Source organism: Oryza glaberrima, chromosome 5, assembly GCF_000147395.1.
Source record: "Oryza glaberrima chromosome 5, OglaRS2, whole genome shotgun sequence".
NCBI classification, from domain to species: Eukaryota; Viridiplantae; Streptophyta; class Magnoliopsida; order Poales; family Poaceae; genus Oryza; species Oryza glaberrima.
Window position 1 is genome coordinate 6,321,136 of NC_068330.1, and position 17,209 is coordinate 6,338,344.

At 38.1% G+C, this 17,209-nt stretch overlaps 2 protein-coding genes across 2 annotated transcripts; one reads left to right on the top strand and one right to left on the bottom strand.

The window, feature by feature from the left end:
- Positions 1–846: 846 nt before the first annotated feature.
- On the top strand, positions 847–7,348 carry LOC127773814 (uncharacterized). The gene is made up of 2 exons (XM_052299996.1): positions 847–1,351; positions 6,541–7,348. Exons 1-2 carry the CDS (start codon positions 933–935, stop codon positions 7,022–7,024), a joined length of 903 nt encoding a protein of 300 aa, XP_052155956.1. The 5' UTR covers positions 847–932; the 3' UTR covers positions 7,025–7,348.
- A 3,092-nt stretch (positions 7,349–10,440) lies between these two features.
- Positions 10,441–15,749, bottom strand: LOC127774614 (UDP-rhamnose/UDP-galactose transporter 6-like). Its single transcript, XM_052300892.1, has 6 exons — positions 15,449–15,749; positions 13,428–13,609; positions 13,117–13,301; positions 12,835–13,035; positions 12,227–12,388; positions 10,441–10,968 (listed from the first exon to the last, which is right to left on the bottom strand). The coding sequence occupies exons 2-6, from the start codon at positions 13,555–13,557 to the stop codon at positions 10,639–10,641; spliced, it is 1,008 nt and encodes a 335-aa protein (XP_052156852.1). The 5' UTR covers positions 13,558–13,609; positions 15,449–15,749; the 3' UTR covers positions 10,441–10,638.
- Positions 15,750–17,209: the final 1,460 nt, after the last annotated feature.

A 17,209-nucleotide genomic window follows, 5' to 3' on the forward strand; every position in this document is an offset into this window, starting at 1 on the left:
CATGATGACAAATAACTTTGCTTGAAATTGAAGTTAAGAGCACTTGACAGTGCAGTGAGAAGAGATATATAGTTTCAACTAAGTCTCGTGTTCAATCCCGAACACACTCATATTTTTTTTCTCAAAAATGTTTGAAGAGACGACTCTTACTCTAAATCTCTCTCTTTTTTTTTAAAAAAAAATACTCCCTCCATTCCATAATATAAGACACAACCGCTTTTATTAGATATTCCATAATATAAGGCATGTATGTAAGCATGCAATTTACTATGACATCTTCTCTATTAAATTACTACTCCCTCTGTCCCACAATATAAGGGATTTTGAGTTTTTATTTGCAACGTTTGATCACTCGTCTTATCAATTTTTTTTTGCAAATATAAAAAACGAAAAGTTGTGCTTAAAATACTGTAAATAATAAAGTAAGTCATAAATAAAATAAATAATAATTTTAAAAAATTTTGAATAAAACGAGTGGTCAAACGTTACAAGCAAAAACTCAAAATCCTTTATATTATGGGACGGAGGGAGTACTTTTTTAAATCCTCCACTCTCATGTTATCTAATCCTATTGGATACATGTATTATATTTATTAGGATGATCCAAACTACAAGATGATAATCTTTGGATTAATGGTGGTTGTGTCTTATATTTTAAAATGGAGGGACTTATATTTTAGAATTGAGGGAGTACATGAGAGTTAAAAGAAAAGACAAAGTCTCAATCATAAGACCATAGTAAGGACTGCGGCCCAGTGGAAACGGATATCCGCAGGTAAAATGCCATTTTTCATGGCTGAAACTGAGAAGGATATCCATTCTACTCCAGAAGTCCAGAATCGAATAAGTAAAAGACAAAATCAAAAATTCAGACCAAAAAAAAAATCAGAGAAATGAAAAGAGGCTGAGCAACAACTCACCTCACGGCGGCAATGGGCCTCCTCGTCCACCTCCCCAACCTCGCCGGCGCCCGCCGCCCATCGCCGTGCGGCGGCCACCGGAGGGCCCGCGGCGGCGCGCGGTTCTCGGTGTCCGCCGCGGCGCCCGGCGGGGGCGTCAAGGAGGAAGAGGAAGAGGAAGAGGAGGAGGAGGAGAAGGGGACGAGGGGGAAGGAGAGAATAGTGATTCGGGTGTCTGACCCGGTGCGGGAGAGGCGGCTCCCGCCGCCGCTCTTCTCGTCCCCGGACGCCCCCTCGCCGGCGGCGGGGCGGCGGCGGAGGAAGGGGGAGGACGAGGACGACGGGGAGGACCGGCGGCGGCGGTACCACGTCAACGTCGGGGACGCCATCCGGGCGCTGCGGGAGGAGCTCCCCGCCGCGTTCTACCGGGAGCCCAGCTTCCATATCTACAGGTTCGTGAATCGTGAGTCGTCGACCTAGATTCCCATGCTTTCCCTTGTCGGGGGATGATGATGATTGTTGATTTGCGTTGACGGTGAAACTGTGGCGTAGATTTGACCCTTTTCTCAGCGCACGAGTGGCACTGTAATGTGCTCTCTTAAGTCAAAAATTGGGGAGAGAAAAATGGTGATTTCTAGTATACTTTATGAGGTGTTCTTAGGCCGAATTGGAGAGATGATTTGCAAAATTTTTGATGTTTTAGTCGTGTCGCGGCCATAGCTAAAGGATTGTTATCAGGACTTAGATAACATAGTCAAGTGCGATAGAGTCTTTCTCAGTGGTTTAGTGGTGTGGTTAGAAAGGCTATGGAGTTATAAAAAGTCAATCACTCATTATCCTGTTGGTAAAAGTACTGGCCCCATTATTTTTAATTATTAATTTAAACTAGGAAGGTAGCCCGCGCAGATGCGCGGGCACCTTATTTAGTGATGTTTGAAATTTTGTAACGAATGTTTATATATAGGATTGTTTTTAAAAAATATTTTTTACTCTTCTAAATCTATGTTTATCAATATTTTTTTGGATTGTTTTGAAAGTCGGTTTCAATCATTGGATGTACGGACACGCGTTAAGAAGGTACATGCTCCTGGACATTTGTCTATATGCTTATGTGACTATGGAGGTAAGGTGGACCAACATGGACGTCGGGTCCTTTAAGGGGGTTTATGTGACATCCTAGTGCAATTAGGATGTGGTCTATGTTTTTTTTATTTAAAGGATATGATCTGTGTTGTCCATAAGCATTGTGTGCACTTGTGTCCATAAGAATGAAAGTGTAAGTGATGTGATAGCGTAAGTGAGCGTGCCAGTTGGATGCATGCTGAGCTGCCTTGTTTTGAAGGACGGGTTGTTACAAATTGTAAACAAATTAAATCACTTAAATTTATAAGAAAAATGTCTCAACAATAGAGTTGGTTCATATGAAACTATATTTTTTTAATTTAAACTTTTAAGTAATATTTTTTCCTTGTATACTAAACATGTCTTTGTAGATTTTAGGACAATAATTTAAGAAATTTTCTATTAAAAATATGATAATATGACTTCTTTATCTAATTAAAGACATACTCACGTACTTATATTTACTTCTACTACCTACATCCATAAATCGAAGGATTCAAATTTTATCCTAAAATATAAGAGATTTTTAATACTACTCATTTCATCCAACCATTTTTCATTTAATTGTTATCCAACATTACTCTAACCATCTTCTAACTCTTTAAATACCCCTTATTTAATGATGGATATCTTATTTTTTTTTTCATTCCTCCTTAATTCCTATAAAATTTTAGAATCCATTATAGGATGGAGATATATAGTAATAAAAAAGAGCTTCATTCATAGACATATTTATTTGTACCTTTGAGATTGCTTTAGCTTTACATATTTGTATAGGTAAATAGACTTCGTATGCAAGTTGAGAAATATAATTAAGTTGGTAGAAAGTCGTTAGATATCTAATGGTATAAAGTAATTAGTACACAAATTTTATTAAAACATTAAGGTGGATTTTTTGGGGGGTAAATTTTAGGATCTTTTGGTTAACAATTGTTGTAAGGAAAACAAAGAGGCGTTGGATTCGTCTCGTCCATGAGGAGGGAACTGGATACATGTGTTGTACGTACGCACTCTGACGAACTGATCGTTTGGTAGGGTTTTTTTTAAGATATAGATCTAACAGTTTATAACGGTTTAAAATAAGATCCATCGGTTTGGGTAAAATAATTTTTTTTCCTTAGAATTTCTTATACTTACTTTAATTTATTAGAGCGTCGTGTGGTAGCTTAGAAATGTTTATAGGAAGCCATGTATAGCAGCTTAAGAGCATTTGTAAGATATCTAATGGACTTTTAGTATATAATAATAGATAATTCATGTCATATTAATTAATATATCAATTAATAATTAATTTTTTTTATAATTTTTTTATGGGTTCGCCACTGAAAAGAAATGGTATATATCAAAGTGATATCCGGATAATTTTTTCTTACTTCGTCACTGAAGGGTATATTCATCCAAGTGACATATAATAATTTCTATATAGAAACATATGTACCAAGAGATTATTTTTATATGCTGTGTATTTGGTTGTTAGCTTAAAAAATAGGAAAGAACTCGGAGAGACACAGAAGGGAAGAGTCAGAGGGAGGGGGTGGAACGGGGTACGTACATACATGTGAACGCATTATGTTTTCTTTTCGGAACATATAATACGTATTAAAACGGGAACGTGCAGATTTTTTTCTTGAAGATAAGATTTAATGGTGAAAAAATTTAATTGTTTAAAATATTGGGTCTACCGGTCTAAATGAAAGTGCCACGTAGCGATGTAGGAGCTTTTACAGGAGTGCCACCGGACATAAATTAAGTACAATGAGATAGATAATCGTAAATATGATGCCTATAATGTCTATCCACTTACCATAATTATCACCGTTTTCACTCTATATTAGTTAGAAACCATAGTTAATAAATAGCTAATTTTTATCGGTTTAAGTCATTGGATTATTTATAGTTTATAGTTAAAGAAATATGTTATTTTGAATTTTATTGTGACTTTTTAGTATCATTTAAACAAATATTAAAAAAATGAAAAAAATGATATATATTTGACCGGCTGAAAAACTACATATCAAATATCATATGTCGTATTCTATTGTGCACTAAATTAATTATAGCCAAAGTAAGTCATGAATGTAAAATCACAACAAAATAAATGATAATTACGTATTTTCTTTTAGTCAAACGAATGATAAAAGATACTATCAAATATAAAAAGGCCAATAGTGTAAAGATCGGAGGTAATATAAATATATTATGAGGGAAATAAAAAAAAGAGGGTGAATGAGGAGAAAAGAAATGAGGAGTCCGGTACCTAGGGTACCTGTGTACGTACGTGTGAGGTTCACGTACACGAGAGAGAGAGAGGAGAGGGAGGGATTAAATTCTGTTTTTAATCTAATTAAATCTAATGGTCTAAAATAATGGACCCACCAATTTAAATGAAAATCGATGGCTCGATATTCCTAATCTATTAGAACGCCACGTGGCGATTTAGGAGCGTTTATAGGAATGCCACATGGCGGTATGAGAGCGTTTGTAGTATGTTTAATGGACTTTTAGTATATAATAGACTTGTGGAACTATGAGAGAATTATTGGTGTGGATGCCAAAAACACAAAATGTCACAATAAAACTTTGGTATCAAGGTGTTCTTCTTGCTACTACTAATTGAGCAAAGCAAAATTTCAATTTTGTTCTTAGCCACAAAATATTATGGTTTTCTTAGTCCACACATGCTGTCTGTGAAGCACCAAGTATGGAACCAGCACCCGATTACTTCAATATCCTTTACCCCAACTTTGCCGCCTGTATTTCTTATTCAAAGTTATTATTTCCAGACTACAAAAAAGGCCCATTTTGTTTGTTATAAACCATGCTCAAGTTAAGTTTAGCATTAATCCTCAGCTTATTTTGAATGGATTCAAATTTTCCTAATTACATTTGATATACCTCTAGAGGGTATCAGAATCCATACGCACATTACCAATAAGGTAAGGAGACATTACAAATTGTAAAATACAGAACGAAATGTTTGGCATCAATAGCATTATTTCCTCTCTTTTTTTTTTGCCTGAAGAAGATACACTTACTCATTAAGAAATGTATGGAGGCCATTGCTTATATCAACAAAATAATGTGGTAACTTCTTAGATTAGCATGTTATTTGTACACAAACTGGTTGTGTCAAGGTTTTCTGCAGCCAAATGAGAGTTGATGATGTCAGATTGTCAGATGCAGCCCATTATGGTACCATGAAAGTTACAATATGGGATTCCATGGGGCAGCAGCTACATACAACTTGCTAGCTCATCAACAGATGGCCAACAAATGAGAACTCTCTGCCTGTTTTCATTTACTTCGCACGTTAACTTACTACTCCCTCCGTTTCATATTATAAGTCGTTTTGACTTTTTTCTAGTCAATTTTTTTTCTAGTTTGACTTAGTTTATATAAACATATAGCAACATTTTTAAAACAAAACAAGCATACTGTCAAAATATATTCTATATTACATTTACTAAAACTAATTTGGTGTTGTAGATGTTGCTTTTTTTTTTTACAAATTTAATCAAACCTAAAGAAATTTGATTAGGAAAAAAGTCGAAGCGACTTATAATATGAAACGGAGGGAGAATTAAATTGTGACTACTACTAATTTCATATTTATTCTGTTTAGATGAATGGAAGTCACCGTTGGATTTGTGATGCAATGCACTTTAGTACTATTGGTAAAAGAACAACATATGGTTTACATAGCAAAAACAAGTGTCAAGTATTTGGAAACGGAGGGAGTGTTTGGTTAGGTTGGTCATATACAGAAATACAACTGATTGACTGGTGGTTAAGCAATGAATAAATAACTCATTCAAGACTGCCCATGGTTTTCTTTCTTTGGAAGGCTATTCTAGGGCTACTCCCATAATCTGTACTCCTTTGACTAGGATTGTTTTATTTTTGAAGTCACCTTTGCTTCAATAAATCTCCTTTTGTTTATCTTGTTAGCCACATTTTTAGTTTTGTACTTCTATGTTAGCTTCTGGCTTTTATCGTTCAAGCTACTTGAAAGATGTTCTCCATTCTGCTTGATAACAATGTCCTGTGCTCATCCATGGTTAGCGATGCTATCTCTGGTCCATGACAAATAAACCTTTTAGGTCAATGAGCAAACAGGTGTAAATATTGATATATAAGCACATATCGGTTAGAAAATCTACTCATCACAGTAATAGAATTAGGATAGTACTTGATATCGAACAACTTGCTTGTATGTCATGCACACTGCATATTGGCGTTCATGTATGAAGAAATCAAGGAGTGGCCACTCATGCATGCTAGTGGGTATGTGGAATACCAGATCAGCTCAGCATTAAAATTCTTTGTGAAGTCTTATGCAACATAAAACAAATTCTTGCTAGTTGTATTCAAGCAAACTTACAAATAACAAGACCTCAAGGTTGATTTTTAGCAGAATTTAGCTATGTACCAGAACAAATTTTGTCTATCATGGTATATTCATTTCTGAAAGAAGATGCAATCCTTGTTAGTTCCTAACCTGCTGTGATACTGCCTCCAGAGATGATATTGTCTTCAAAGATCCTATCAATAATTTCACGGGTATTGATAACTACAAAAGGATATTCTGGGCTTTACGGTTTACTGGGCAAATTTTCTTCAAAGCACTATGGATCGACATTATCAGCATATGGCAGCCTGTCGAGGATGTAATCATGATCCGCTGGATTGTCCATGGCATTCCTAGAGTTCTCTCGGATGGCCCTGGCAGATTTGAAGGCACCTCAGAGTATAAGTTTGACAAGAATGGGAAGATCTATGAGCATAAGGTTGATAATGTTGCCAAGAACACACCAACGAAGTTTAAGGTCTTGCCAGTCGTAGAGCTCATCAGATCACTTGGATGCCCATCTACTCCAAAACCAACATATTTTGAGACGTCGTCCCTACAGCTAATATCGCTCTTGCCATTCTGGTTCAAATTGACTTGGATGAGATGCTACTTGTCATTGTACCTTATCCTAGCAAATTTATCAAAAGGATGAGGATCGATGGTTGAGGTCCAACCCAATGCCTCTAAATTTTGCCCTTCCATTGTATGGTAGTGTATACCTTTGAGCAGCTCGCCAATACCTACATGTAAACGATTTTGTTTGTGTACAGCTCAAAGTTTCTGTCTAGGAATGTAGGCATAGCTGAAGTTATTCCAAGATCTTGGCTGAGTTTTGTAAGCTGTATATTGCCCCCTACCTGGGTATGTAATCAACAGACGAGGCAAGTAAGGAAATCTTACATGCTTGCACGTTGCCTGATACTGAACTTTTTGCTATCGAATTGCAAAAGGTTTTATACCAAACCAATTAAGTGCTTGGGCTGTGTTCCTGTGAATGATCTGAAGATATTTTGGGTATTATGATCAATGAGCAGTGAAGTTCAGTTACAGATCTAAGATGTCACTGTCCTTTTTTTGGTCTCAAGGAAGGGGTCAAGGAAAGCCTGCCTTTCCATCACTGTCTGTCACTGGCGGAGAGTATAGAAAGTCGTCAGCGGTTGCATTATCCATAACTATGATCTTGTCTAATGTCTATGTCAGCCAGGAAGACTGGTTTGTAATTTGTTACTTATCTCTTGAAGCTTTGCATGCAAAACTGGGTTGTACTTGAAACTTCTGATATTACAACTGAACCTTGCAATCTTTATTAGTAGCAGATATGGATCTGAATCATACAAACTAGCATCAAATCAATTAGCACATGATGAAGCTGACTATGAACTCAACTGAACACCTCTTTCAAAACATGTGCCATACTGCCATTCCACATGTAGTACCTTTCCAATTCTTGTTTTTCATAATTTGGAAGCTACTAACCCCGATAACCCTGCCTCCAAAATCCATACTGCTATTAGTGATGTAGTACCTTCCATTTCTTGTTTTTCCTAATGTTTTCTCATGTAATAATTCGTGATATTTGGGTTAATTTGAGACAGGCTTTTGGTTGGTGTGTCTATGTCCATAAAATAAATCATTAATCATAAGCTTTTCTAAGAAGAATTGGCAGATCTGAATTACAAGATCAGTAGAACTTGATCAGCATGATCTCTTACAACCTTATACTTAAGAGTGAAAAGAAACAAACAAATGAACATGATGAACATATATCATATATATGGATCATAGCTCACAGCAACACAACCAAACTAGACAAGACAAGTACGTAGGAAAGTATGCTTTGCAAAGCCCTGTTTGAAACGCGAGAATTTCAGAGAGATTTCACCGAGAATAGTTTGAATTCCGACGCGATCCAAACAAAAATTCTTGCGTCCAAATACAGGAGCCTAGCCTAGTTGTACTCGATCAGAAGCAGGGGAATCCCCCGCTGATGACCGCCGCCGACATGCCGGACTCCCTGCAGAGGCAGTCCAGCTTCCACCCTGGCAGCTCGCCGCCGCCGCCGGAGCCCGGCCTCTTCTCGCTCGACGCGGCGGCGGACAACGGCAAGCCACCGGACGATGGCGTCTTGCCCGCCTCGCAGGAGGCCGCAGCGCCGCCGCTCGCCGACGCCGGGACGACGGCGTCGTGGGTGGGCTGAGATGATGATCTCTCCGGCTTGCTGCTCTTGTTGGCCTCCATGGATGGCTAATGGCTTTCGCCTCCTTCTTCCTCGGTTTTCTTGGTTTGGTTGGTTTGCTTGCGAATTGCGAGATCGCGTGCTTCGCTAGCGAGCGACTGTGTGCTTGGTTGGTGCGATGGAGGAGAGGGTGGTGCTATTATAAGGGTGTAGACTGTAGAGAGGATAAGGATGTGCATGAATACCATCAACGAGATACACGGTTTCGCCGCCACGTCAATAATAAATGTTAGTAGGTTGTATTGTACTCATGTAAGTCATTCTATTCTAACATTTTCTCTATTTATATTGATGCTATCTACATTCATTAACATCATTATGTTGTGAAACAGAGGAAGTAGTAGTAACATGGTGAAGATCAAAGTTAGAATATACTAGAAAACAAGAAAACCATTAGCATAATATATAATAATTAATTGAGTTTAAATTATTACATAATTTGAAAATTGAATTATCTGATATTTTATATAAAAAGTTTTCGTACGAAATGCACCATTTAACATTTTAAAATGTGTGCTAATGAAAACCAAGGTGAAATTTTATATCTTTATAAAAAGGAACATGGTTATAAGTGAAAATTTTCTTCTTCACGTTATAATTAATTTCTTTGAAAGGCGAGACTTGTTTTTAAAATAAAAAAAAACTAGATATCAGGTGGTGGGAGGGCCTATACGAGATTCTGTTTTTTCCTCTAGTGCCTTCGCTTTTTTTCCATATGCACATATTTCACCGTTACTATTTTCGTTGAAGCTCAATTCATCTCATCTAAGTTCAAAGTTGCATCCTATGAAAACTATCCAAATTTGAATATCACCTTCAAAATGTTTCATTTCCTACGTAAAGCTGTGGGTGGGGTACAAAGTTTTATGGTTTCTAAATGAAAATTTTCCACTCTATAGTTTTTTTTTTTTTGAGAACTCCACTCTATAGTTTGATATGTATTCTCTAATCAAAATGGTTCTCGTATTTAATAGAAATTTTCAATCAGTTTTCTACTTTTCTTTTTTATTTTACAAACCGCTCTCAAGTAGTTATCAAGTGAGTTTAGCAAAGAAACCGTCAGTACTGAGATACAAACTATTCTATTCGTCTTAAAATAATATAGCTACCATATAGTTATATTATGGAGTATATATTACCTACCAGATACACGATGTATATAGAGTACACGTGGTCTTCTACGATGGTCTGACTCAAACCATTGGCGCCGAGGGAGAGCTCGTGCGTGCTTGCGAATTGGACTTGGCCGCCCATCGCTGTAGTGTGGGAGGAGAAGCAAATTCTTATAAAAAAAAATCACACCTATTTAGTATCAATTAGAGTGACGTTGAATGCTGCAAGAAATGCACTCCAGTTGAATGGGGTAAGGTGATGATGTGCTGCTGATGTGCAGATGGCTTGTCTTTGTATCGACAGAAGGGTCTGGACATAGAGGACCAAGTCAATTATGTCAGCTCTTACTAGATTAATAAAGAGACGATGTTGATATATACTTGGCAGATGGACTGTACTGAGTGTGACAATCTGCTCATGTTGTGTGCAGACTGAAGGGAGAAGCAGATTGAGAATAGCAGCCACAAAAGATATTGGTTTACAGTTAGTAAAATAGTTTTCGACCTCCTAACGAGGGGAAAACCTTTGTATCAAAGCTCTTCATGAGGATTCAGTACTGTTTACAGATAGTGCCCCAAATACAAATGCTGCTAACTTGTCGACTGAATGAATGACACAATTTATTGTCAAAACAACCAAGACAACACAAGGGGGAGAGTCATTTGTACTTTTACCCCATGCAGGTGGTGCACATAAAAACTTTAGGAACACAAGAAATATTAAAATTCAAATTAACATCTAGTTACTTTTTGTTGACATATACGCCGCAAAAGTATAGCCAGGACAGTTTGCCCAGGTACCCTCTTTCTGCTATAGCCTACAAATTCTATAGAAGCATCTAAAAAACGTGTAAAAAGAATAAATCAGATCATGGTCCTCAAGATGTTCAATAAAACACTAGTCATCAACATTGTATTTCAGACCTTCTGGTCAAGCTCAGACTGTGATGACAGTATATTGTGTTTCTGTGTTTTCTCGCTGGGTGCTGAGTAAACCTGGCGCTCTTTGCCTCCTGGTTTCGATGAAGCATTCCCATACCAAATCATGCCAATAACAGCAAGGATCATGCCAATCGCAACATGGAAGTTAAGGCCCTCTTTTCCAAAGAAAAGAAAGCCCAAGGTCAACACAAGAACCGTCTTCATGTGGCCTAGAACTTGGAACGAGACTGCTGTAAATCTTCCGATGCATATGAATTGGCTAAGGTTGGTCCCAACAGCAATTATGCACGACAGTATGATGAAGAACTACAATGCAGGTAGATGAAAAAATGAAAATGTTAGGCCCTGCCACGATAAAAATAGTAATGGTCATGGCAACAACAGATTATAAAAAATATATCCTCCAAACCTGTCACATGCTCCTTTCATTATATTTTATTCATAGTTGAAAGAAATGCTTGTCTAAGAAGCATCTATAGTATGCACATACAATATTTTTAATGGCCTAACCTTATAAAGCAATAAAGCATTACCAGTAAGGCGTTTTTTAGTTCATACACTTCTCTACTATTAGACACAGCTTCCGTATTTCAATGACACATCTTTTTAGTCAGAGGAATTTACATGGTTGTTTCATAAATTTATAATTGGTTGATGTGTGATATTGGGTATGTAAAAGCTATCCATGTGCAATTCTGTGTTTATGCATGATTACACCTTTTGAATATGACATATTTACAAGAATTTTGACACAATAAGCATGCACAAAGGAGATAGAAAGAGACATTGCCAGTACAGAACAATGCAACAAGTACTTCAGAAAACACATTTCTTAAAAGAACATGTTAAAGGTAGCGGTAACCTTATACCAAACTTTATTTATCATAGTCCTCATTGCTTTCAAGCCTACTTGAAATTCTTGAACCAAACCAAGGGCCTCATCGTTTGCCCTATGGCTTATAAGCCAAAGCCAAAATTTGAATTTTAAAACTTGATTTTGAATTTGATTTTGATTCTTTTTTAACGTAGTTTTTTTTTTCAACTTTGGCTTTTCAATCACTAAGAACATATATACAAAGGTTTTACTCACATATCATTTTTTAATCGCTAATAAGCCGTTATGGCTTATAATAAGGCCCTGTTCTTTTCTTGTTGTCTTTTCTCCAACAAGAGTTGGATGAAGATTAAGATTTTCGTGGCACGCTTTTCAAACTGCTAAACGGTGTGTTTCGTGTGAAAACTTTCTATATGAAAGTTGCTCTAAAATATCATATTAATATATTTTTCAAGTTTATAATAATTAAAACTCAATCAATCATACGTTAATGACACCTCGTTTTGCGTAAAAAACTTAATCTTCATCTTCATCTTCATTTTTAGGACAAAAGAACACCACCTAAGACTAGACCAACCGATGGGTACCCAAGCAGAAAAATGTTTCAAGTTCCAGGATATACTACCATATTTCATGGTAATTAATATTTACCTGGTGAAATTATCAGTAGAGCTATATGGGTTTCTAATGATCAGTTTATAACAAGATAAAGAGAGAATCACCGCATACCGTAACTATTGCTGTGTAATTGAAAGTATCAACTCTTTTGTTGGTCAGCCAGAAGTCCACGAAAGGCCCCAGTACTAGTAAAGATGCTGCCTGAGCTGGAGCAGTATGACCCAAGAGGTTGAATGAGCCAAGCGAGTACTTCCTTTGAAGGTGATGAACATACTGCAGCACAGAAGCAAAGAAACAAAACAAGTAATAGTGTTAAGAAAATTTGCCATGAAAGTGCGTAGAAAAGGGACAAGACTTCTATTAGCAGACAAACGAGCAATATCCAAATATTTGAAGATCTTTTACTAACTAAACATTTCTTTTCTACACGATTAATCAGAACAGTAGTTAGATGGAAGCTAATACATTCTTTAGCTCACCAAACCTACAACAAAGGGGACAAAATTCAGGTTTATAGGATGAGGCAAAATACACATGAGTTCACATTAATGGTTTGGAAATTCTGTAGAAGGGAACACCACATACTATTTTTTTTCAGGTTTGAATATTACCAACTTGGGAGCAAAAGTATCAAAGTAGAGACTTAGTTAATACAGGAGAATTCTCAGTATGTAGGAATGGGGACAACAAAGCCACAATCTAGAAGTGGCAATACTCACATGCTGTTGTAGTGCAGTGCTCCAAACTGCTATTATGGCAGCTATGAGCCCTTGTGAATTCACACTAACATCAGTCACAGTACACACGGCAACACCTACTAGAACAACCATTATACTGAGCTTTGTATCTCTTGAGTATCGGACTTTATCAAACAGGATTTCCAGAAAGCACAAAACTGGAATGATGCATAACTTGGCAATCTGAAAAAGGCATGAGGAGCAAATTAGTATATGCATCCAATTCTAAAAGTGAACATTAAAGGACTTAGTTACTTTCTTCACCTGGTAGAATCCAACAGAGTTCCACATCAAACTAACATTCATCCCAACAATTGATAGGTTTGCAAAAAAGACAAATTTTATTAGTTCTGGCACTGGTAAGTAGGACGGTTGAATATATCCCAGCCATTTCATTACTAATGTCATCAAAGTCGTGGTTGCAAAATGCAGTCCAGTCAATGTTGTAGCTGTACAAGCAATAGCACCCCCATATTAGTACAAGCATGTGTTCAGTACCTGAGTTTGTTACAGATTCATCTTTCCAAGTGATCACACATATGAGTAAATAATAAAGCATTATCAATTTATCGTACCAAAACTAAAACCATGTGTAGCCATTAAGGCCTTGTTGACCATGATGATACCAACAGATGTCACAATGTTGAACATCCAAGTTCCAGCATCTAATGCTGCTTTTCTCTCTGCCTTGCTTCCAGGTGCCATGTTCTCTTGTCATGTAGAATCTAATCCAATTTGGATTTTGGAGTATCACAATCTACATTAGAAACATATTTTAATTAAGACATGAGTTTAATAATATAAGCATATATAAATGCACATAGAAAAAACAAGTGAAATCAATACGAGTCACTAGTCACTAACCCTAAAATATATTGAGAAAACTATTTTTCTACCATAGCAGGGACATGAAATTAGGGAAATATTGCCACAAAAGAAGATCTTTATCAACTAGCATCCTATAAAGATCAGATCAAAATTATGAAAATAACACCACCGTTTAGTTCATGTGTTCTCTGTGGCTCTGTTAGTGCTGAGAAATTTACATTACAAGTTCACTGTTTTCAGTAATGAATGGGCGAGGGAGAGAGAGAGAGAGAGAGAGAGAGAGAGAGAGAGATTCAGATTTGGAGAAGAGGAAAGAGAGAGGTGGCTATCAGGTGGGACCAACCATCAAGTGAATGTAACAACTAACAGAATGATATTTTGTTAATCTAACGCCTTTTGCAACGTCACATTCCAACTTGCGGATTTTGCAATTGTGTTACTATAATTTCATGTTCTGCGGTTCTTAATTTCTCAAATACTGTAATAGTACTGTTTGATTTTTTCTGGATCTGAAATTTCGGACCTTCTGAAATTCAAAGGCATGCAATAACTAATGAATTTGAGCACAGGTAAAAGATTCACATTAATGCTCTTTTTTTGTTCTGTTGCAATCTAAGCATTAATGCTCATAATGGAGAACCTCAAAACAAGAGAATGCTCAACAAAAACAGTATAATGCCTTTCCTGAATACCCTGTAATTTGTTTGGCATAACAAATGGTCATGCAATAGACAAATAATCTACCAGAGTCATAGACCTATCTTAAGGCAAGAAGTGTGGAATCATATTTGCACTAACTAGGTTTCAGGATAATTATGTGGAATACTCTACATTTCAGTAATTTTTATTGAGCATCCTCTCATTATGTTCTTCCCTATTTTCAACATTAAACTGTAGACTGTTAATAGAAGGGCATATAGCACAGTAATTATACTAGAAGTGCTGGACTAACATGATACACGGAAGCCAGCGTCTGTCAAGAACAGGCCAAATATCTTGTGGGGGAAGAGGGAACATTAGTAGGAACAGAGAAAACAGCCCTCAAGCTGAGGAGGGCTCATCCCTGCATGTTGTCGGGCGGCTCTGATCGGCCGATCAGCTAATGCTAGAGTGTGGCTGAAAAGCCCTTTGTGATACTTCTCATTAATTAATTTATCTCCTATAAACACTAGCAACCTCTATAAACACTAGCAACCTTTATAACAAAACAAAAACAACAAGGTGCCGACTCATGAACTAGGAGATATACGATAATTAGTAAAACGGAGATAGCTAATTAGCAATGCAATCAAATTAAACTGGTAAATTGAGAAGAGATAAGAAACAAAACAAATCTTTCATCTGGCTGTAGACCTACGCCTCTGAGACTTGCACCCAAACCGACAGTGCACATTCCATAAACAAGCACATCATTATACTCCTCTTGAAAGGAGAAGCTGTGGTTGATCTACACTACACCCATCCCCTCACTTGAGAAGAAATTTCGTGTCTAGATCTATGCAGGTGCGGATCTAACGTGGGAGGGCTCAAATTTCCGTGGAAACAAACTGCCAGAAACACACGTCAACACTGCGGCCACACAGGCAACAAGAAGCCGCAAATCGGGACGAACTGGAAGAATTAATTACTTAAAAATTGGAGCGCAATGAATCGATTCGATCCAACCACCCCGAATGTATTTCCCAATCTACCTACAGACGCCAGCACACAGCACGTGAAGGCGCGCGCAGAGGATGAGGGAGGGAGGATACGAGATGAGAATGGATACCTCCGACTCCAAATTCGGCTCGAGCGAGCGAGCGCGAGGCCGGAGAAGGCTAGGGAAGGCAAGGAGGAGGAGGAGAAGGCCGTCCACACCCCGCGACTCCTCCGAACCTGCTCGCCGGCCGCGCGGCGGCGCGGGGGAGAAGGCTCGCCGTAGCTCCGCCGGAAGGAGGGAGAGAGAGAGAGAGAGAGTAGAGGTGAAGTTTGAGGGTCTCAGCAGCGTTGGATTGGATCGATAGATAGAAGGGATCGAATTGGGTTTCCTGTTTTGCTAGTGTGACAGCAATTGCAGGATCAAGAACACTAGGCCAAGATTGCTTATGGTGACGAGAGTGAAATGGAATGGGTCATGTATATGTTTTTTTTTTAAGGGAATGTCTATATTTGTTCGCAGAAAATCTCACCAACCATCTTTTGAATTTTAAACCGTTGAATATGCTTTAAGATTCGTGCGGAGCCCTTAACCCTAACTATCTCCCTCTAATTCCACTCTCTCTCGCGCATACCGCCGCCACCGCTCCCATCACGCATTTCGCCACCACTGCCTGATCCTCGGCCGCCACCACCCCACCACCTGTCTCGTCGGCTACCCGGAGGGCATCAACAGCACCAGCGAGACCCCCCTCCCCCTCCCCCCCCCCCCGCCGGCCTCCTTCCTCCTCGAGCCATCGGTGGCGAGATGCCCCTGCCATCAAAGCCGGTCCACCACCCTTCTCCATCCCCGCGGCTCTGGCACTGCCACCGATGCCTCATCGTCCGCCCGATTCGTTGCCTCCCATGGGCATCCCTCTAAAGCCGGTGAATCCCCCTCTTCCCCATCCCCCTCCCACCCGTATCCCACTCCCGGGATCCTAACCTGTAGGGTCCTCTATCGTGCTTTCACCGGCGTTGGAGAAAAAGAGGGCGCCGGAGTTGGAGGAGAAGGTCTAGAGCACGAATCATGAAGCTCATCCAGTGGCTAAAAATCTGCAAGATTTGGGCATGCATTTTCTCCCGACTGAAGGTTAGCAATTCCCTTTTTTATTAATTTATTTTTGCCGGTAACGTGAATGTGGAAAGAGAATTTGGTGCTCCTTATCACCTCCCAAAATAAGGGCACATCTATTATTTATTTAAAATTTATCCCATAAATAAAAAATTAGAATAAATGCACCTATATTATTTATATAAAAATTAAATAGTGGTAAGGTAGAGCTTATCTCATTATAGCGCTGCCTGGGAAAAGCTTGGGCCTGTTTATGTCAGCTGCACTTTCTTTCAGAATCAGAAGCTCCTTCAAAAGGTATAGTTGTAGAATCTAGAAAATGAACTAGAAAGCCATAAGTGAAAATTCCATTTTCTCCAGATTTTTAGAAGCTGGCTACCAGCTAACTGCTTCTTAGAATCTTAAACTCTACTAAACATGCCCTTATATGTATAGTGGCTTTGAAGTTTATATATTAAATTATGGTGTTTAAAAATTTTATTAATATTTTTATACAATAATTAAAAATAATTTATTCAAATATTATCAACATAATCATACATCGAGTTTGAAATATCAAAGCTTCGAGAAATCTAGAGCTGCGTTAAACAGGAACTAAATATAATCCACATAGCTAATGGGAAGCAAACCTTAGGAGCACAGTGGTCATTACACAAGAGTTACTAGTCTATTCATGTTATTGCTATTGCTATAAGAAATGCATTTATTTATTTTGTGACCGAGCCAATAGACCATGGGTGTGTATAAATATTGAGCGTAGGGATGAGATTACAAAGTGCA

Coding starts and splice junctions, on each gene's coding strand:
- LOC127773814 (XM_052299996.1), top strand. CDS start 933: ATGGGCCTCCTCGTCCACCTCCCCAACCTCGCCGGCGCCCGCCGCCCA. Junction 1,352..6,540: donor CCCAGCTTCCATATCTACAG/GTTCGTGAATCG, acceptor TACTGCCTCCAG/AGATGATATTGTCTTCAAAG.
- LOC127774614 (XM_052300892.1), bottom strand. CDS start 13,557: ATGGCACCTGGAAGCAAGGCAGAGAGAAAAGCAGCATTAGATGCTGGA. Junction 13,036..13,116: donor ACTCTGTTGGATTCTACCAG/GTGAAGAAAGTA, acceptor TGCCTTTTTCAG/ATTGCCAAGTTATGCATCAT. Junction 12,389..12,834: donor GCACTGCACTACAACAGCAT/GTGAGTATTGCC, acceptor TCTGTGCTGCAG/TATGTTCATCACCTTCAAAG.